This window comes from Mytilus californianus, unplaced genomic scaffold (genome assembly GCF_021869535.1).
Source record: "Mytilus californianus isolate M0D057914Y unplaced genomic scaffold, xbMytCali1.0.p SCAF_7, whole genome shotgun sequence".
NCBI lineage: Eukaryota > Metazoa > Mollusca > Bivalvia > Mytilida > Mytilidae > Mytilus > Mytilus californianus.
In genome coordinates, this window is record NW_026262723.1 from 22,979,309 (window position 1) to 23,002,602 (window position 23,294).

General features: G+C 32.3%; 1 protein-coding gene across 1 annotated transcript in view; it reads right to left on the reverse strand.

Moving 5' to 3' along the window:
• Window positions 1–510: 510 nt before the first annotated feature.
• LOC127707503 (uncharacterized) overlaps window positions 511–23,294 on the reverse strand; it is a 55,707-nt gene continuing 32,923 nt past the window's right edge. The window contains exons 23-41 of the mRNA XM_052212080.1: window positions 22,963–23,231; window positions 21,353–21,508; window positions 20,656–20,868; window positions 19,678–19,806; window positions 19,208–19,310; window positions 18,438–18,628; window positions 17,524–17,769; window positions 15,880–16,363; window positions 15,218–15,372; window positions 13,849–14,082; window positions 13,342–13,515; window positions 12,208–12,368; window positions 10,947–11,781; window positions 10,710–10,842; window positions 10,083–10,312; window positions 9,176–9,350; window positions 4,165–4,848; window positions 3,129–3,689; window positions 511–1,069 (exon numbers count right to left, since the gene is read on the reverse strand). Of these exons, the coding sequence (XP_052068040.1) occupies window positions 801–1,069; window positions 3,129–3,689; window positions 4,165–4,848; window positions 9,176–9,350; window positions 10,083–10,312; window positions 10,710–10,842; window positions 10,947–11,781; window positions 12,208–12,368; window positions 13,342–13,515; window positions 13,849–14,082; window positions 15,218–15,372; window positions 15,880–16,363; window positions 17,524–17,769; window positions 18,438–18,628; window positions 19,208–19,310; window positions 19,678–19,806; window positions 20,656–20,868; window positions 21,353–21,508; window positions 22,963–23,231 (5,402 nt within the window). The 3' untranslated portion in view covers window positions 511–800. The remainder of the gene's footprint in view (window positions 1,070–3,128; window positions 3,690–4,164; window positions 4,849–9,175; window positions 9,351–10,082; window positions 10,313–10,709; window positions 10,843–10,946; window positions 11,782–12,207; window positions 12,369–13,341; window positions 13,516–13,848; window positions 14,083–15,217; window positions 15,373–15,879; window positions 16,364–17,523; window positions 17,770–18,437; window positions 18,629–19,207; window positions 19,311–19,677; window positions 19,807–20,655; window positions 20,869–21,352; window positions 21,509–22,962; window positions 23,232–23,294) is intronic.

Here is a 23,294-nt window from a genome sequence, read left to right on the forward strand (position 1 = left end):
ATCCTTAGTTTTTTTCGAAAAATTCAAAGTTTTGTAACAGGAAATTTATAAAAATGACCATATTATTGATATTCATGTCAACACCGAAGTGCTGACTACCAGGCTGGTGATACCCTCGGGGACGAAACGTCCAACAGCAGTGGCATCGACCCAGTGGTGTAAATAGTAAGCTCATTTCAATTAAATCTTACATGAACAACATGTTACTTTCACTGAATTCACAAATTATTAATCATCAGCTTATCATTCTGTGCATCGGCAAGCCATGGTTTATACTGACTATTATAAAATTCCTCCTTGATAAATTGTTAATTAAATAAGATTCCAATTCCTTTGGCTAAGCTGATGAAAGTAAATCTAGAAAAGCGTTCGAACGCACTAAATTTGTCAGTGTTATTTCCATTTACCTTTGTACGGACATATTTCCATCATAAAATAGCATAGCATTGATTGTTATGTATATCATTAAATGTATATTTTTTGAAGAATAGAAGGGAAGTAATAACATAACTAAAACATAACATTTTTTTATTTCTAACTAACAAGTCATATGTTTGAGGACCCAAAAGATTTATATTTGCATTCAAGTTCTTGTATGAAATACATATCACTCTTATGCGTATAGAACATTTGTTGCATTTATTATGCATACAGCACACATATTTACTTTAACATACGTTAACAAAACTGAATTCTGTGGATTGATACACAATCGTCGTTGAAAGAAAAAGCTCAATGCACATTCCATGTTTTGATGACTTCTATTTCTGGTAATTTTCGATTTGTATTAGATGCAAAATTTAACATTTTGAAGCATCTGGTGCATACCATTTTTCTGTTTTGAAAACAGGATGTTGTATTGAATTCTCTTGTTTAAACGTGATCGGTTTTTTAAATGACCCAGGAAAAAGGTGGGAAAAGACAGGAGGTTGTAGACCACTACTCTCTCCAAACGAATTTTCAGTTTTAGTGCATGCAGCTGCTAAGTTGTCAAGCCGTACAAATATATCATCCAACTTATCCTCGATGTTGTCAACAGATTCTCCTAGTTCTTTGATGTCTTCATCACCTACAATATAAAATAACGTCACATTAGCTAAATAGGTATATATCTGAAAAATATTTCTCGACAAAAAATATTTAGATATATTTTGATTTTTGTTTAATTATACTTTCACCGACTCGTGAATTACTTACAATTAAATAATACAATAATAGGAAAAAACTCACTTTTTGTGTTGACGAGGAATGTATGCAAAGTTTCTTTCGAAAATCCAAATCAAAGTAATAGTGACGGAACGAGGTGCTAAAGAAATGTAATAAATTTTTTTTGCGGGATGGGAATGGTTGTTGAATAAAATTGAGAATGGCAATGGGGAATGTGTTAAAGAGACAACAACCCGACCAAAGAGCAGAAAACAGCCAAAGGCCACAAATGGGTCTTCAACGCAGCGAGAAAAGTTCAATGAAAATGGACGTCACACTAAACTCCAAAACATATAAATGAACTAAAATTTTAAAAAAAATACAAGACTTACAAGGGCCAGGGGTTCCTGACTTGGGACAGGCGCAAAAATGCGGCGGGGTTAAACATGTTTTGTGAGATCTCAAACCTCCCCCTATACCTCTAGCCAATGTAGAATGAACAAACACACAGCAATACGCACAGTAAAACTCAGTTTAAAAGAAGTCTGAGTCCGATGTCAGAATAGTTATCAAAAGAAACTAAGCAAAATGACAATGATACATTAATTAACAAAGGACTACTAGTAGTTACTAACATGCCAGCTCCAGACCTCAATTAAACTGATTGAAAGATTATGTCTTCATCCTATGAAAATCAAGCACAATCCCTCCCGTTAGGGGTTTAGTATCATACCATCATAAAATATATGGGAAGAACATAACCCGTATCATACCAAAAACTGGTTTTAGAGATAAATGTGTTTATTTCCGATGTAAGGACCCTATGAGTGAATCAATATTATTACCAAAATATGCCATCTTTAATAACCTGAAAACAGTATCGTAACTATATCCTTTCTGAATAAGTATGTTTAAAGGTTTGGTTAGCTTTAGAGGTGAATGTCGACATTTGTGTGCTTTGTATAGAATATTACCATTATAAAACATTGGATGTGAAATACATGAACGTATAAGATGTACATATTCTGTAAAATTATTATCAACGTAAAATACAAATTATATTGACGATAAAAATAATTTATAACAATGTACAACTAGTAACCCTTTAAATAATCAAAACCTATTTTACAATATTACTTAAAAAAAGTGTTTTACTATTCAGGTCATATGATACTTCAAATTTAAAAAAAACGATTGAATATATTTTAGATATATGTTTAGATTACTACAAAACACATGAACATATACTTTCTTTTAAAAGATCATCCTTTATTTTATCAAAATCTTCAGAACTCTTATGCCCCGAAAGGTTTTCCGTATGCAGTGACCTGAACCATGACACCTTTCACTATAAATCCGTCAATCACAGCGCAAGTGCGACGAGAAAAAACATAAAGAAAGAAAAGTAAACAATCGTGAAAGAAATTTAGTATTAACCGATTCAGAAAGAAATCTTTTAAATACACCTAATCAATTAACAACTGTAACGACAATGTTTAATAAACAAATGGGAACGCATGGACAATGTATTTAAAGAAACAACTTAACATCTCCCTATCGTCTCACTTATTTTTCACGTACTCCATGCTTCTGTGTTGATTGTTTATCAAGGTCATGATTCAATAAACTTCAGCAAGAAAACTCGAAAGTTATTTGTACATAAACTTTCGATCAACAATCACCTAATTAAATATATTTGTCGATAACACGTTTTTAATTCGAATAAATGTAAAATAAAGTGCACACATGACTTAATTTAGTATATAGGCATTGATTAGTTCAATAATGTTCTTAACATTAAATATACCAGAAACCCGTTTCATATGACTTTAAGGATGGGTCATTATGACAAATAAAGATAAAAATGTTATTCTTGTTTTATAAAATCCCAGATAAATCAAAAGTAAATAACTATCATATAGATAATGCGAGGCTACAATGACATCCAATATATAAAACTATGCAAAAGGTTTAATACTTACTTAAGAAATATTTTAATTTCATATTTTGGAGTATTCTGTTGAAGTTTATTCCTGTCCATGCTATAAATCTGTTCCAAACAAAAGAAACAAGTTCATATTCGTTGCTTTGTTTTGAAACATCTTTTTTGATGGCTGCTATAGATTCGTTTAATATAGCAACAAAAATGTTGATCAGCAAAAACATCACAGAAAAAAAGAATGCAAAGAAAAACATCGGACCAAATACTCTGTTTACTTCTTCCAATGATCTGTAATCGTAACTTCCCAAAGCAAATGCCAATAAAGTCTCTAAAGAGTCCAACATAGTCCGATATGAAGCTAACTTTGGTCCAAACATCATGTAGCCCCATATAGCATAGCCAAGCATAAAAACTGTTAATGCTACCGAGAAAGCAGCAAGCTCATTTGCTGAGTTCTTAATGACACCCGCAAGCATAGACATCTTACGGTTAAATCGAAACATGTGTAAAAGTTTAATTATGCACACAAAAATTGTGAAAGCTACGAGATATCCAAATATCTCATCCCACATAGCTAGTCTTTGGAAGTTATAAAATCTATCTGAAAAGAGAAATCGTAAAAATACTGTTAGCAGCATTGTTGACAAAAACAAATCTTCTTATTGTATCAAATAAATGAAGACTAAACCTCGAATCGAAGATTTTAATTGAAAACTACTCAGATATAATGGCTATAGTTTACAAGCGTGTGCCTGTAATAGCTGGCTGGTAAAATTAGTCAATATTACGAATTGATATAAGCCGGGCAATCACATTCTATGAGTCCATAAGCATCGTTGAATGAATTATATTTTCTATTTTTATTCATTGTTGATTTATAAAGGTTTTAACCGCGTGTCCTGATTTCCTATATTTCATACAAAATGTCTAAAAACTAAAAAATAAGTGAATACAAATGAAATATACGACATAATTGTAGAAATGATGAAACGACAAAAGAAAGTACATAAAAATCTGTACAAAATTTGAATTCGTACAAAAAACGGAATAGATTTTAAATGTTAATACTGGATTACCTCTTAATTTCGTCACGCTTCTTAATGCCAGGGTGGTAATGGCATGTCTCATTGTATACATGGCTATACTTATAATGGCTAACAACAGGTTACTTAGTTCCAAAATGTTCCAAAAACTTTTGAAATACTGTCGGCCTTGGTTTCGTATTTGTCTTATTTCACGTACAAGATAATAAACAATAAATATTACAGTCAAAATTTCACATGCCACAACAAATAGTCCGTAGCCACCAATATAGGAAAATAAACGAAATGTTTTCAAGAAAAATTCTGGCATCATTTTTCCAGAAGTACTCTGTTCAAATGATATAAATATGTTGGAAAACATATTGACGTTTGGATTATATAAAGTAAATTCGACAAATATTCCTCTCGAATATCTATCTATCCAATGATATTTTTCTAATTCCTCTACCGTTTGTTTAACGCGATCGTATTTTCCAATTAAATCTGCGACATAACCTCCTCCAGGATAAGTACCAAAACTACCCTTAAATGGAATGCCTTCATTTTCCATGAGACCTCGATATTTCCAAGGATAATTTGGTACATTATCGTACGTAACTCCCATTGACAGTGCTAACCAGCCTTTACTATAAGTTTTTTCATCTCCTACATCGGTTGACCAATCCAGACTGCAGACACCCAGAACAGAATGAATAACAAATGGAATATTACAAGATTCTGCAACGAAAAATAGAATTTATATTAAAATAGAGAATGGAAATGGGGAATGTGTCAAAGATACAACAACCCGACCAAAGAGCAGAAAACAGCCGAAGGCCACAATGGGTCATCAACACAGCGAGAAAATCCCGCATCCGGAGCCGGCCTTCAGCTGGCCCCTAAACAAAAATGTGTACTAGTTCAATGAAAATGGACGTCACACTAAACTCCAAAACATATAAATGAACTAATATTAAAAAAACATACAAGACTTACAAAGGCCAGAGGTTCCTGATTTGGGACAGGCGCAAAAATGCGGCTGGATTAAACATGTTTTGTGAGATTTCAACCCTCCCCCTATACCTCTAGCCAATGTAGAATAAACAAACACACAGCAATACGCACAGTAAAACTCTGTTTAAAAGAAGTCCGAGTCCGGTGTCAGAATAGGTAACCAATGACAATGATACATTAATTAACAAAGGAAAGGACTACTAACAGTTACTGACATGCCAGTTCCAGACCTCAATTAAACTGATTGAAAGATTATGTCCTCATCATATGAAAGTCAAGCACAATTCCTCCCGTTAGGAGTTTAGTATCATACCATCATAAAATATATGAGTAGAACATAACCCGTATCATGCCAACAACTGGTTTTAGAATAAATGTGTTTAGACACTATATGTGAATCAATATTAATTCCAAAAAATGCCATCTTTAATGACCTGACAACAGTATCGTAACTATACCCCTTCTGAATAAGTCTGTTTAAAGGTTTGGTTAGCTTTTGATGTGAATGTCGACATTTTTGTGCTTTGTATAGAATATCACCATAAAAGATTGGATGTGAAATACCTGAACGTATAAGATGTCTGCATGTTGATTTATATTTACGAATGATGTCCTTGTACCGTTGATAAGATTTACTAAATGTTTTGACTAGTTTGTGATATCGAAAACCTTGATGTAATAATTTTTCAGTAATACAGAGGTTTCTTTCGTTAAAATCTAATACGTTGTTACATACACGAGCGAATCGAACAAGTTCAGATATATAAACACCATAAGATGGTGATAGGGAACGTCACAATCTAAAAATGAATAATTAACAATAGGAAATGAAAAATCATCTCTTTTATCATAAATTTTGGTATTAAGGATGTTCGCTACTCTTGTTTTTGACTTTTTGTCAGATATTCGGAATCCTCTAGTTTTATCCATGTTAGTTCCAATAAAAAATTTGCCCGCTAACACCTATTTTTCTTTTCATAGTTTTATAACATATAGTTTAAATAGCCATATTTGAAAATGCTATAAAATCCTTGTTATTTTTTCATATTTTTTTTAAAGAAAAAGGGTGCCAATGTTAAATGTATGAAAAGTCTAGAGAGAGTTATTTCCCGCCAAATTTTCAATGGCTTATATCTCGAAAACAAGCACACGGACCCTTCATTTTTTTCTGCTATTTTAGTTCCTTTATTTATATACTATCAATTTATAACAGACTTTTAAAAAGCTTGTTATTTTGAAACAAAGTAGCGAACATCCTTAAGCTTCCCGTTAAAGATATAGATATCAAGATCCAGGAATGGGCAGTGTTCATTGTTTGTATTAGCTTTATTTAAAGTCAGTTCAGCAGGATAAATCTCTTTAGTGTACATACTGAAGTCGTCATTATTGAGAGCCAATATATCATCCAAATATCTAGAAGTGTTATTAAATTTTTGTATCAGATGTTGTTTTGATGGGTCTTTGCTGATTTGAGTCATAAGTTGTAACTCATAACAATACAGAAACAGGTCCGAAATAAGTGGTGCACAGTTAGTTCCCATGGGAATTCCGATAACTTGACGATATACGGAATCTCCATAGCGAACAAAAATGTTATCCAGTAAAATTTCAAGGGCAGTAATCGTATCAAAGCAGGTCCAATTGACATAGTTCTTTTGTCTGTTGTTACTAAAAATGACCTAAAAGAGTAACCCCAACCCTAAAAGAGTAAGAACATATATATTCGCATTTTGACTTTTTAAATGCCCATTTAATTAGGTGTGTGAATTTTTCTTAATGAGATTATGTGGCAAAGTGGTATATTGGGTAGAAAAATCAAAACTTTGAACAGATTCGAAATCACCAATATAAGCATGCAATTTATTAAGTACTTCCAACGAATTTTTAAACACTCTAAAAGTAATTATTTCCACTATTTTCAAAGGCCCTATTTGCACAATGTATTACCAGGTTTTTTATTGTATCAAGTGAACTAGTAAGTAGAATAGACAGTTTAGAAGTGGAACAATGGCTTGAAGACGAAATAAATCTATATTTGTAAGGTGTTGTGTGCAGCTTCGGAAGCAAGTACATAGTTGGAACTTTCATTGTATTTGGTTCTGCTTGTAAAGAAGTAGCTAAAAGTTTATGTTTGTTACATATGTCATTTTCCGAAAATGGAGTCAGTTTGAATGTTGATGAATTCGTGATTTCCTTTTGCAGAACCACAATGTAAAATTTACGTCAAACAATAATATTATTAGCAGCCTTATCAGCCGGGACAAAAACAAATTCCGTGGCGAGTTCTTTTAGCTTATGTTTGATACGAGAAATAAGGCTATTATGGTTGTTGTTGGGAGTAAAATGTTCTTTTAAATGTTTAATACGAATATCAACTATGTTCATTACTGAATTAAAAAAAAAGAATCTAAGGATTTTTTGTCAGCTTTTTCTCGTTTCATCCATTTCACGCAGTAAGTAAGGAGTGAGTCGTGGATGATGTTACGACAATCATTCCAATTAATAATTGATGGGGGACGATATTTAGGTCTTATACTGAGGAAAGATTTCAACTCTCGGTCATGAACGATATTAAGGTCTCCTGTTATAACATGGGAAATGGGGCCATAAATGTATTCGGAATTACTGCAATTTCATGACGTAGGTGTATTGTCACTGATATTAACATCTTTACCCACTTCGCTATAATTAAATACATATTTCCGGGTAGATTTTGTGTAAACATAACAAATAAGAGGGAGTTCAGTATTATCAAAATAGCCAGGGATTTGTTCTTTAACAGAATGATCATTAAAAATACCGGCAAATATTTACAAATCAAAACCTTTATTGACATATTTGATTTTAATAAAATGTTTTTTTATGATCTTCAAGGCGATCAATTTTGGGAAACAGTTTAGAATAACAATATGCAATTATAATTTGGACGATTTCATACTTAGGACTGCAATATTGAATATTGTTTGTTTTGTTATCGTTTGATATATTCTGCTACATTTTTTTTTCATATCACGAAATACTAAAACTCATCATATATTCCAGTATTAAAATTGTGTACGCCAGACACGCGTTCCGTCTACAAAAGACTATAAAAGATAACAAACCATTTTATGTATTTGGAAAGTGTACTCATCAACACGCAAATATTTTTTGAAGAATTGTCCGAGTTATCATTGTGTGGTACTTGGCTAGACTTGCGTTATTTGAATTTTGGATTTGGCAATTCTTTTAGGCATTTTCAATCAATTAGCTGTGCACGTGTTTAGGAAGCTTTACATAACGATTCAAATAGCAAGCGTCAAACTATAGAACATAATGAATTAAGGCAATAGTACTTTACCAATGTTCTATTCTCGTAAATCGATTAGGAAGAGACAAATCAAGGTAACAAACAAACACAGAGGGCATGTTAAGCATCTCATATGCATGCATCGCCCGCCATGCAAAAAAAAATCGGTATTGATATGAGATTCATGTAACCTGAGATCCAAGAAATGGTAAAATGTCTTAAATAAACTGAGAAAAATAAAACACTACTGGTCAATCAATGTGTGAACATGAAAAGAGCAATTGTGAGAAATGATTTGATTTTTTCCAATAATTTTGCCGATTCATTTTACCTCTATAAGTAAGTATTTCGTTAAAATAAGACTTTGAGGAACATTTGCTGATCTTTTGTTGTTTTTCTATTTTCATCCAGTCATTTACTAGTATGCAATTTCAAAACCATAAGGAACTATTTTTTAGCTGTACAATTAACAGTGATCACAATTCATATTTAATAATCCCATAAAACTGTGAATAATTTTGGATTGAATTGATAAAATGTTCATAGCGTCTTCCCTAATCTAGTAAGATTTACTACTGACAAATTTCTAGTACACATAAACACCAAGAAACATTAGTGTATACTTTTCACAATCTTGTTATTGATAAACCCTAGAGTTTGGTGCGTTGGGTGTTCCATACATATTTAGACGCTAGACGTAACTTAAAACAAAAGAACGTTTGGAAGTAGCAATAACATAAGTATCACTAAAGATAGTTTTACCAGGCCTAACTCGTTCTTGTCTTATTCTTATTGGACCAACTCTATACGACTGTAATGTTGAAACAATCCTGTCCCCGAGAGAGCCCAACGGATCGCCATTCCAATGCTTAGAAACATAGAGATTTGGCAGTAATTCCAACTTTATCCATTTCCATATGTCCTCTGTTTTGTGGATCTGGAAATATACAAGAAAGATTATTTCAGGTCAAAACTGCAGAAAATTTAATATTTTCTAGAACTGATAATGCATATTCTGGAATATGATACACAAAAAATCAAAAACATCAACTTTCGTAAATGATCAATTTACAGAAGATCACTTTACTATGTTTCGTATAGAAAGGCCGTTATTACCATGTATCGTGCAAAAAGATAGAACTTTTAAAAATAAAAATTTCGTTCACCGACCGTGAAACCAATTTCATTCTATACATTTTTCCATGCACTTTACTCCCTCTTTACTTACATGTTGACAGGAATGATCCATTCAGTAAATCCTTGCTTACTACATTTTGTAGGAATGTTGTGATAAGCAAGTAAGAAGTATTGCATTGATTAAATAAACCTATAGTTAAGTGTGAAATGCATTAAATGTGCTTCCAATGTGTCCTTAGGTTTTAGGAAAGTGCACTCCAAGTCTGCTTCAAATTATGTTTCAACAATAATGCAGAAATTTAATGGTGTGTTACATATTATCCAAACCCCTAAATGTACTCATTTCGGATTGTTCGAATAATTTTGTCACAATAGATATTGAAAACAAACCTATTTCTGGCGGATAGTTGCCTCATTGGCAATCATAACATATCTTCTTATTTTATATTACACGTTGGTCCTAACCATTTCAGGATAGATATCATTTTAATAAAATATGATAAAATATCTCTGAGAGCATTAACTAACAAACCTTGGTTAAGTTTTGTTCCACTGTTAACATTTGAACAATTGCATCTTTTACATTAAATGATCTGGTATCTCTGTTATGATTTGCTACCAATATCATCAACGTCAGAAACAAAAAATAAAATACAATTTCCCTCAATGCAGCGTGCATTTTCATCTCTTTTAACCTTATTTCTCTTGCTTTTGCAACTTCTTCAGGGTCTGGTGGTTCAATGTGTAAAGATGGTCGCATTTCTGCAAAATTGAAAATCATTTAAAAACTGATAAACGGTCCTTGATTTGTATTTTTGGTAAAAGAGCTTTTCAAATATTCATGTTATATTTAAGATATCATTGCAGTGGAAGGTATGTTTGTTTTCAAATTAATATTATACTTTATGAATTTGGTGTGTTTGAAACGCTTTTCTTGATTACGCTTCATCAAGAACGCTTTAAACCAAACATGTTAAGGTCGGGTATGTTGAAATACAGGAAGAGCTATATGAGCAAAGGGACCAAAAGAAAATTATAGCCAAAATCATCGAATATTTTTAAATTGCAACTAAAGTACTAATCTTAATTAAAACATTTAATGTGATATTATTGCTAAGAATAGAACCCTTTGTTTGCATACATATTATTCAGGACTTACCACGTTTTGGTGAGGAATGAAGCAATTCCTCATCTGGTTTTGGATGATTAGATGAATCCTCATCAAAGTCTGTTTCATCTTCAATATCCGGTTTGCGCAGTAATGCAGCAATTAGTACAGCAATGACGATAATCTATCGAAAGACAAGATATAAGTCAAGACAACATTACAACGGAGACTCTATGATTATTTGACAATAGATTACTTAATCAATGCAATTAAAATACTAGAACTTACCTTGGTTGGCTGTATGACTGTAACCGATTCAAATATTGAAAGAATCATAGATGATAACCAGTTTAAGGATTTTTCTTTACCCCATTCCATACTGTATAGAAACGTAAAGAACGATGAAACTCCAGCAGATATAAAAACTAACACCCAACCAATGTAAACACACCAATGAGGTAATTTAAATTTTTCTTTGCGTTTCATTGTTTGATGATGCTCGTTCGATGCCTCTTGAGTAATAGATTTCTTTTCTTCACCATCTAGGCAATTTCTATGTACTGATTCTTCCTCTGGTACAATATCAAAGTTTGATACCTCTTTTATAGACATATCATCAGACTTAAAATGTCTTGTTTTCAATCTAATTTCTGACAGTGTTCTCAATGGTTTAATATTTCCCATGAATGCATTTGTAATCTTTGTTTCCTTTGGACGTGATTTTCGGAATATTAAGTCAATTAAAATATTTATAGGAAGCACAATAAAACTACATACAACGCTTATGTATAACCCATGTAATGTAAACTCAAGGGGTCCTAATTTAAATGACTCAACATTTGCAACTTTTTCCTCAGCTTGATAAAACATAGCATTTGCCACCATAGTGGTGAAAACTAACGATAGAATACACGAGAGTCTTTGTGTTCGTGTAAAACTACTTCTCTGTGGCCTTGAGAAAATAGATATCCACAGATGTGAATCACTGAAATTTTTCCTTGTCTTTGTCATAAAGACGTTTTGAAAGCTTGTGAGATCTTGTGATCCTGCTACTGGTATCAACCTATCAACCATACCATCATCTTCTTCTACGGCAAACCATTTGTTACACAGAAAGAAAAACCTGCAAAGAAAGGAACATCCATTACTTTACTTCTTTTTGTCTCATTGTTTGGTTATTTTTTTGGTTGATTGCTTAGTGTCGTCACCATCTCTGTGTATAGCGGACATATGTTCTTGACTGATATATATCTGAATGGACGTAATTATGGGAATGTTGCGCATTTTAGATAATTATATATTAAACGGACTAAAACACGTAACGTTATGCTATTTAAAGCATGGCGACTGTTTTTGTAGATCTTTTTCCAGTTACCAGGAACTTTGTTAACTTTAGGTATAAAGTTTGCAAAGCTAAAATATTGGAATCACGATTGCTTTTGAGAATGGACAAATCATAATGTATACTACTTCATTAAAAAACTACTAGTATATTCTTGGTGTTTTGTTGTTTAAACTTCTGAGGTTATTCAAATATATTATTACTTACGTTTCCCTTGTTTGTAGGTCAGTGATAATTATTTTATTAAGATACCATCCCTGATTTCTCCCCTTCCCCGTATTATCATGCCACATCCTAATATAGGTCAGAGGCCCTAGCCATTCTGGGACACTCATTATGTAATGATTTATGCTTCCTCTGGATAAAGTCTGAAACAATTTAAAAAATAAACATTTTATTAAAGCTTGGCATAAGAAACAAAGTTATTGTATTACCTATTGAAATATAATGTACAGACCAAATTAATGTGTCCACCTGTTTAACAGGCGATTAATCAATTTGATGAGCTTTTCTTTGTAAAACTAGCTGGCCTATTTTCTATATAATCACAGTCATGTAAATATATGTGCTACTTAATTTTAGCAGTACAGTTCCCAATATAAAAACAAGGAGATGTGGTATGATTGTCAATGAGACAAATAACCACCAAAGTTAAACTGAAGTGGATGTTAGTAATTATAGGCAACCGTACGGCCTTCAACAATGAGAAAACTCATACCGTATAGTCGGCTATAAAAGGCCTAATTTATAACAAAACAATTTACGAAAAACAAATATGACCGACATGAACAAACGACAACCAATGAACTACAGGCTCCTGGCTTGGGACAGGCACATAAAGAATGTTGCGGGGTTAAACATGTTTGTGAGCGCTCAACCCTTCCCATAACCTTGTACAGTGGTATAACAGCACAACATGAGAACAAACTATAAAAAATCAGTTAAAAGACTTAACTAATCAGATCGATATAAAGCAGAAAAACATCAAACAAAAACACAGACCGGACGTGGCAGGGTATTTATTCATCCTTCATCCCTTACAACAAAAAAGACACTAAGTACAGATCTGACAGTACTCGCAGTTACTGACAACTAGTTCAGCCAATAACAACTAATAAAAAAAATCATGTATCTAAGACTAAAATATCAATCAGTACACATCCAACATCCAAGTTAGATTTATTTTAATATGAACCATTGGACAAATCATTCAGACAAAATTGCTTAACGTAATGGTTGATCAAACCTACATTAAGTATCAATAAAAAATGCTTCATCATGCATATAATTTTTTATCTTAGCAAATTCATATCATTTGCATTTGCTTTTCCAAGTATTCACCTTTATTTGTTTTTCATCTTCTAGTTGTCTCACACCTGTATCCTTCAAATCACCAGCCAGAATAAAATTGACATGTGACCTGGTTCCTGCCCCTCGCCTCATTCCTGTACACACTGTTATTTGGTAGCAGTAGTTGTCTTGAACAATATTGTCCATCAGAGGTGAAACTCCCCACTTAAAAAATCAAATTAATTTGAATATTTTGTCACAAGTTTTAAGCATCAACAAAGAGGATATAGAGGTATATGAACCATCTTACTATGTAAGTAATACATAGGGGCATAATACAAGATTAACGTTAACAGAACATTTTAAATATGTCCATATTTTCACAATAGCATTTTAACAACGGAAATATCTGTGTCGTGGATAATAACGAATGTTACTGTTCTTCGAACTTGCACTTGCCATAAGTAGAAGCTTCTTACCCTTATTTTTTTCTGTATTTTTCCGTATTACACATTGGATAATTAATGTATACTATCTTAGCAAATTTAAACTGAGTACCTTAATGATATCTTTCTTATCCTGGTATCTGGTCCATATGATACCCACAATATACATCAATATAAATCCACACAGTGTTGCCAAAACAGCCCAGTTATCCTTAAGTTTCTGGTCTAAGTTGTTGAAGACGGACTTAAAGTCTATTTCATTTGGAGGAACAAAGAAGTCAACACCAAATGACGTTAGATGGTTACAAAGACATCTGGTAAAGTTGGTGTTTGATAATGGACTGACCTGCCAAAAGATAAATGTATGAATATATATTTTATAAATTAATTATTCGTAAAAGACTAACGTTTGTTTTACGCAGAATGATTTGGAAGGAAGGCCGACATAGTTAGTTGCACTATTACTAACACAATTTTATATGAATATTCTTGTAATTGTTATAAAATACATCAAATAAAATAATTAGAAACCTAATCTTGATTTATATCCATTTTTTAGAAATTTACCTGTGACGTTACTTTTTGTGGCGTTGATCCATTCGTGTTACAAACACACACTTCGTAATTCTATTGGTTAACATGTCGAAATGTACTATTATATTATTTATTTATGTATTTCTCTGTCTTTGGTGTTTTTGCATTTATTTGTACTCTGTTTTCGTCATGTAATCATGTAATGTTGTCATTTTAGCGGTATATTTAACATTGCCATAAAGCGCGGAGGTTTGGCTAGCCACAAAACCAGGTTCAACCCAACATTTTTTCTTAAAATGTCCTGTACGAAGTCAGGAATATGGCAGTTGTTATTTAATAATTCGTTTCTATGAATGTTGCATTGTTGTTTGTTTTGTTTTTTTGCACTTCTGTGTTCTGTTATTTTGTTTTTTTCCTCTTATAGTTGATTTGTTTCCCTCGGTTTTAGTTTGTAACCCGGATTTGTTTTCTCTCAATCGATTTACGACTTTTGAACAGCGGTATACTACTGTTTCCTTTATTGTATTCAGGTTGTCATAATGTGCGAAAAATAGTACCATAGAAAAAAATCTTTATGGACTTGTTTGTCTTGTAGGTGTCATTTTTCTCTTCGACTTATTAATTTTGAATATCCCTTTGATTTCATTCGTTAAATTTTAACACATAAAATCATAATGAATCAAAACCCGTCAAAGATCTTAACTTACATCTGTCAAACCTGGATGTTGTGAAAATTAATACGATATACTTAAACTTTAAACAAGTCACGAAAATATAAACTATGATTGACACTAAACCAAACAATAACGCAATATCGAAGTAGCCGCTGACAGTTAAATCTTGAGACCACCTTGATCCATCGTATAGTCATATCATTATTGAAGAATTTCCTGAAAAAGTCCAGATGAGCAACATTAGCATATTTACTGATATATATAAGAACGTACAGAACAGTTATAGGTCGTCCATTTATCCTGCATATCACTCCAATAATAGCAACCCGACGTTACAGAACTTAGGGTGTAGTTAACAATTACTGGTTCTTCTGTTTCTAGCGAATATTCATAATAATCTTCGTATACATCTTCTTCCGTTATATTCACTGAAAAATAAATTTTTAAATATTGAAATATTGGCTCAATCATACTTATATTTCTTTTTTGTTGTGTTCCGAACCATATCCCGCCTTCTATGACGTACGTTACAGCAATCGTCTGCTGCTAAGTCATATACTTATTGGTTTGTTTCATCTTTCTGAATATTAGATTGAAATGATGATTTCTCAAGGGAATAACGAGAGTGGTAGCAAACACACGATTGATGATGCATCAGATTCAACCTTCCTATACATCTTTTTCATATTATCCATGTGATACAAAGTAATCTTAGTCTTTGGTAACCCTTTTTGATACAAATTTTCGTTGATTTCATAGTTATACAAGTTCAAGAAAATACAAAATTACATAATTTTATCAAAACCAAGAAATTAAATATCCACAACAAAACAAATTATGTTAATTCGCGAAAAACGGAAAAACGAATAACCTGCAGAAAAAGAATAAAATAAACACAAAAATATGGAAATTCAGTAACAGCCTTATAGTCATACCTTCTCCTCTGATTCCAATGAAGTATATACCTTCTCCATTTTGTCGTACATATTCCTGTGACAAGAACACTCTGTGAGACAATTCCTCAAACAAATCTAAATCTCCTAACGTCTCAGTAACTAAATGGGGGATTGTTATATTCCAGTCATGATCATTCACAGAGGGGAAATCTCCAAATTTCACAAATACTTCCAATTTCCTGTTGATTTCACCTGGTTCGATCAAAATACTAAGAACACTATCATTAGAACGAACGCTAAAAGAATGAAAAAACAAACTATCTGAATTATCAACATCTAGACTAAAAGTCTGTATACTTAGTGCTGAAGAATCTACCAAAATATCAACGACAATATCCTCCTGAAGATTTGTAACATTTATCAGTTGTCCTTCGTCTCCATATATGTCCATGGTCACAATGGCGCTATTGATGTATTTAGCTGTAGTATCCCATATATAAGGGTTTGTTTGCGAACTTAGCACCTGAAATTTAGATATATACATGATCAAGTTTACATATAATGCAATATGATTTGCAATACTACAAAATAAAACTGTTTTTATCTTGTGAGTTTTAAATGATTGCGATATATCATAAAATTGAGAATGGAAACGGGGAATGTGTCAAAGAGACAATAACTCGACCAAAGACCAGAAAACAGCTCAATGCCATCAATGGGCCTTTCACACAGCAAGAAAATCCGCACCCGGAGTCGGCTTTTAGCTGGCCCCTAAACAAAAATGTATACTAGTTCAGAGAAAATGGACGTCACACTAAACTCCGAAATATATAAATGAACCAAAATTAAAAAAAAAACTTACACAACTAACAAAGGCCAGAGGCTCCTGACTTGGGACAACTGCAAAAATGCGGCGGGGTATTAACCTGTTTTGTGAGATCTCAACCCTCCCCTATACCTTTAGCCAATGTGGAATAAACAAACACACAGCAATACGCACTGTAAAACTAAAAAAAAGTGCGAGTCCGATGTTAGAATAGGTAACAGAAGAAACTAAGCAAAATGACAATGATCAACATAAATCAACAAAGGACTTCTAACAGTTACTGACATGTCAGCTAGAGAACAGAATGTAAATTGTTGAATTACTATTCATACACTTATAAGAGATAGCATAAAACATAGTTATGTTTTCATTCTCATGTTTAAAATAAATCCTTGACTTTAATAAAATATCGCATTGTTAAAATGCAGGCTCATGTTTTGTCCCTGAAAAATTTAGTATATAACGTATATATGTTCATTAAATTTAGTCATTATTTTATAAAGTCGTGGCGATTAAAAAGTATAACAAAAATACCAAACTCCAAAAAGTAGGCCATAAAAACTGACAAAATCAAACGCTTTCAATCAATGGAACAAGTGAAAAACAGCTGCCATATTCCTGACTTTAAACAGACATTTAAGATTTGACATCTTTTGTAGTGATTGGTTACTGTCTTAATGATGGATACCTTACATCTCCTTTTTATTCCCTTAATCTAACCCTTGTTGATGATATATACTATTCATGCATGTTTTCTTGCAAAACAAGATAGGTTTATTTTTTAAATAGCTTATGTAGTTGACCTTCAAATTTTGATGTCTCTTATAGGAATATTTTAATTTTGCGAAATGTCCAACCTTAACATCGACGTATGTTGAATTTTCCATGTTTAATAGAAGTGAATCTGATGAAGGCATTTTGAACGATCCTCCGACAGCGTCGACATTGGAGTTATTAATTTTGGATATAGAACTACGTTGTGCCAGAACTGTTAGTAGTGGAGATTGAAGTACAACTGGTGGTTCATCTGTTGCCTGGTTCTTTATAACAGACTGGTATATTGTGTCAGCTACACTCAAAACTTTTGATGCGATTTCTTTAACCTTTAAAAATGAAAATAGGGAAATAAGTACTGTGGAACTATCAACATTCGTGGGGTAATCTTATTCGTGGATATCATGCATACAGATAAATTACGAATTTAAGGGTTTAAGATGAAATATTAAAAAAACCTAATAGGGTGATATGTAGATTTGGTAAAAATCCACGAAGTACTTTTTTAATCCACGAACATTTTTATCAACGGAAACAAAAAAAAACTCATTGCAAAATTAGTTGGTATTGCCATATAAAATTTCCATGAATTATTACAATATTTGTTTCATGAATTGAATAACGGTTTTCAATCTTTCATGTAACAACATAACTAAAACAATTCGATCCGTTTGCGCCAAAAAAAATTCTGTATATGTGTTAAATAAAAGTATCGAAAATACATATAAAACATCAGTGTATTTCACTGTTTTTGTTTACTTTAATTTAACAATCGAAAATAGAGATAGCGGTGTTGGAAAAGCCAAATATTGTGTATTATATACTAAAATTACTTACACTATTCATAAAATTTACCGTTGGATTTGAGATTTTTAATTTATCACATATCAATAGACCAATTTTCTTTAAAAATTTCAACGATAGCTTTTTTAGCCAAAATTTTCCAAGAAGATCAAGATAGATTCATACCTTAAAAAATTACAATCAATGTTTATACCTTTGCCTTCTTTTGCTCCGCTATAATAGTTGAGGATGATTCTGTAGTATTTGGTTCTGTCGCCTGTGTAAACTGTTCAATAGTAAATTCTGTGTCGATACCAGAAGATTCCAGTATATTCTGTTTAAAGATATTCATAATTTCCTCTCCTGTAGCGGCAATGACTATACTTCCTAGTGTTGCAATCATATCTAAGAAAATGAAATTTCAAATCTAGTGAAAATTGTCAAAATTAAATTGTCCTATTTATCAAAAATGTTTCTTTGTACCCCACAACTCATTATAGACCTTTAACACATTTCACATAGTAAATAAATGAGAACAATTGCACAACAAATTACTGAATAACCAATTAATACATAAAAATCGAAAAAAAAATTTCAATTTCCTTTTTTGTCCAAAAATATTTAAAATAATTTTGTTTCAATATAGGACTCCACAACTAAAGGTTTAGCACACCAGCTTATATTTGACACCTTCAAATCATTTTATTCAATACCGACATTATATTAATCGTCAATCAACAACATAGTTTAGTTTATTAAGAAATGCACATTTATGCCCCTAGGGGTTGAAAGCAAATGTAATGGAATAATCAGTAACAACACATCAGAGAAAATAAGCATTATTAATAAAGGTACAGAAATGCTTAAAGTTTGTCGTAAGCAAGAGCAGCATGAGCAATGATGACATAAAAGTATCTAAAAGTATTATAAGATCATCAAATAAACCATAAGTAGTATAATATAAAATGACTAAAGTGTAGGTACCTTCAGCCGTACTGTATTTTTGACCCTGTGCTTCTGTTTGTTCGGAATCCACCATTAACTGGAACGTGTCTGCCATTTTCCCTATTGCATTAACTGCAACACCCTTTGAAATAGTTGTTTGAATAGAAGCATTAGTAGCTAATAAGTTCATGAAAACGAAATGTTAATGCCAAACAAAAGAAAAGTTTCAAAACTATTATTTGATTTATTTATCTTGCCTTAGTAAGGGAGTTTCATAAAGACACTGAGGACAATAGAAGATACAATAACAGCTCAATTGCAAAAATAAACATTTCACGCGCTGTTTCATTGAAAAGGGGTGGGTTTTAAAAGGCATAGTAGTATATGTGCTTTAGGGGGATTTTTTTAAAATTAGCAATAGATTTTAGCAAGTGATATGAATATTTCGTTTTCATGATTGGATGGTAAGACATGACATGATATTAGCCTGTTATCTAATTTTTTGTTACCTGTGATTCCTCCGATATCTCTGTACTCTCGTGAGTAATTACACGAAAAGCCATAGCTGTTTGTTGCAGGGAGTCCAGGGTTGGGCTTTCTGTTTCCAATGATAACGTTTTGATAACAGACGTTCGAAGCTGTAATAATTTACCATTATTTAATATTATATTACATATTCTTCAATGTTGTTTAAGAAAAGAGATAACACCCTTAAAAGACACGTGTCACTTGTTTGATGTGTTTGAGCTTTTGATTTTTTTGCCATTTTATTATGACTTATATCTAGAAATTGACTATGAGGGTCGGTTGAAAACAAAATTTACGACAAAAGAGATGATTGCAGCTTCCCAATTGTGAATTTTCATTTTTAAACCAAGAGTTCCAAATGGTGAAGTTGAAATCATCACTTTGTAAATTTTACGGACGCCATCACGAGTTGGTTGACCGTTATGGAATATCCGTTTCACAGATGATATCGAATATGTTCCTTATGTCGTAACTACAATCCCGTTCCCTTTTCACGAATGAGACCTACTGAATTAGATTATTTACCCCTATTTGTGACATTTTTACCTATTGTTTTTGTTTGTTTTGTTCACACATCATTGTCAATATAATGGAATTTGATGCGACTGTCATACAAGTGAGAGGTTTAGCTAGCTTTAAAACCAGGTTCAATCCACCATTTTCTACATAAGAAAATGCCTGTACCAAGTCAGGAATATGACAGTTGTTATCCATTCGTTTGATGTGTTTGAACTTTTGATTTTGCCATTTGATTGGGGACTTTCCTTTTTGAATTTTCCTCGGAGTTCAGTATTTTTGTGATTTTACTTTTTGTTGACTGACTTCTTATTATGACACAGCATAAAAGTTTCTTATATGAATGCATAAAACCAGTTTACTATGCATTTAAATTTATATAGCCTGTATATCGTCAAGTAAACAACCTGATACTTTTTCAATAATAATAGAAATGATATTACCTCGGTCCTTAACTTCTTTTCTTCAGCGGCCTGTTCTTGTCTTAATCTCTCTGCCTCTTCTGGATCAATAGTACTACCGGGATCGATAGACGTGTCCCCTGGTAACAATGTTGTAGTTTGGTCCGACCAACCATTTGTTGTACTACCATCTGTCGATGGCGGCGTATTTGGAGCTGTTATCATTTGTAAAAGTGAAGCTCTTGAAACTCCTATCTAGAGAATCAAGTTTCAAATAAATACAAGAAAATATAGATGCCAACAGACTAGAGTTTTAGATGGGACATGAGTAGCCGTCCTTCTCTATTGACATCTTTAAAGATTTTGCGTGTTTAAACTAAACATGCGTACATAAAGCGATGGATGAAAAACTAATGTGACATTTGGAACAGAAAAGAGTACTAGGGATATTTAGAACGCATGTGGTTTATAAGTACAAACAGTATATTAGTACAATTGGCCATTAAAATTGAATAGGGAAAGTTTTATACAAATGAATTTCAACATCAGATTATTTTTAAAAATTCAAGATAATTTTGTTCCTTCAATTCAAAGGTAAATATTAATATAAATCTATGATAGTATAATTCATAAAAGATGAACAACTTCTCATATAAATTTATATTGTTTCCTAATACATTTTCTTGGTTCACTTAATATTTTGGACTTTAAAGGTGTTCATTATCAAGTAATTGTTTACCAGTACGGGTGAATAATTGATCAGTGATGCCACAGCTACTACAAGTTGCTTAGCTTCCTGTGCTTTACCGGATGACAGCAGTGTGCTTAATTGATTAGATTCTCCACTAGTAAGAGTAAGAAGGTCCGATACATCGTCTTCCATGGGTTCATTTACCTAACAAAATGAAAAGGTAAACGTAAATACAATTTATTACATCGTCAATATAAGTGACTTCATAGACAAAAGAAAGGATACTTCGACCATACTGTAAGTTATTTGTGAGCAGTCTCGTTCAGTATATGTACATGTAGTACTGTTTTACATGTTGTTGCATGTTTGCCGTCGGCTCTACCTATTATGTATATTGCTGTGTTTTTTCCTAGACGGATTGTTATACCTTCAAATGATTGATTTCTATGAAAAAGTGAGATTTCTATAATAACCATGTCACAAGTACACCTAACTCATTTTTGTAAGAAACATAATGGGTGCTGTTTTTGAATCGGTCTAAGCTTAGGGTTTTGTCTATTTGTTTTGTAGTTGTTGTCTTTTACCGTCCATCTAATTCACTCACATCTTGTCTAGAGATACAGGAATGAAGGCTTGCAAAACAGAATTTAATAATACTGTTTTTTTGTGCAAAATGTGATTCGTCAGCTGCTTTCATTTCGAATAAAATGCTGCACTCAATTCTGATATTATCTTTGAATTAAAATACATCTGTTACTACTAATTTAAACTTCCTCAAGCACAGTTGGGGCTATTCTTATTATGTCTTTTTTGTTGTTGCTTATCTAGCTTCTAACTTTTCTACGTATGTATACATCCTGGCTTTTAACACAACTTCAGCAGAATAGTGTAGTGATGTGAAAGCAGTATTATCCCATGTGAAACCAATGGTGCGTCATAAAAAGGAAACTTGCATATAATGATGTCGATTTTAAAATAGATGTCTCATGAAATATTTATTAAACTTCAATAATTAGTATTTGTCGTAGAATAATAATTTTTAGTTTCATATTTCTTTTAACTATTTATGTTTACTAGTACATGTTAACTACTTTTTCAAACAAATGATAAAAGAGGGACGAAAGATACCAGAGGGACAGTCAAACTCATAGATCGAAAACAAACTGACAACGACATGGCCAAAAATAAAAAGACAAACAGACAAATAATAGTACAGATGACACAACATAGAAAACCAAAGACTAAGCAACACGAACCCCACCAAAAACTGGGGGTGATCTCAGGTGCTCCGGAAGGGTAAACAGATAAAATTTGCAATCATTTTTAAATTACCGTTTGCCGCAAGTGCATGAAAAATTGGTAAAAATAGTATTGATCAGTTAGGTTGGTGAAGCTAATATTCGATTTTTTGGGTTGATTATACATATAAATTCATTGGAATTATATAAAGTTGCAGCCAATACAGAATAAGTATTTGTTTTGAAATGAACACCTACCATGCCTACTATGAATATCATAATATACATGATATATTGGACTTCTATTTGTCTGATGTGTTTTTAATTATATTTCAATGACGTCACAATCAAAATTGAATTCATGGGCAAAAACTTATTCATGCATATAAATTTAAAGTTAATTAACATTAGTGTTCATACCTTCACTTTAAGATATGTCTCTACAAATTCTCCGATAGGATTGGAAATTCTAACTACAACATCATGAAAGAAATCATTGTCTACAGGTCCAAGAGAAAATTTGCTTTTAGGGGTGAAGGAATCTTTTCCGTAATACAAAAGCTGCGTATCAAAAGATCCCTGCGGACGAGACCAAAATCTGTATAACAAACCACGTCCTTGTATAGCCTCTTCTCCAGGGTTAAGCCACCCGCTACAACGTATTTCAAACTCCGTTTCTAGTGCGAAACCTGAAAATACATTTAAAGATTCACCGACACTGTTTTATAAGAGACATCACAAGATTTTTCAAA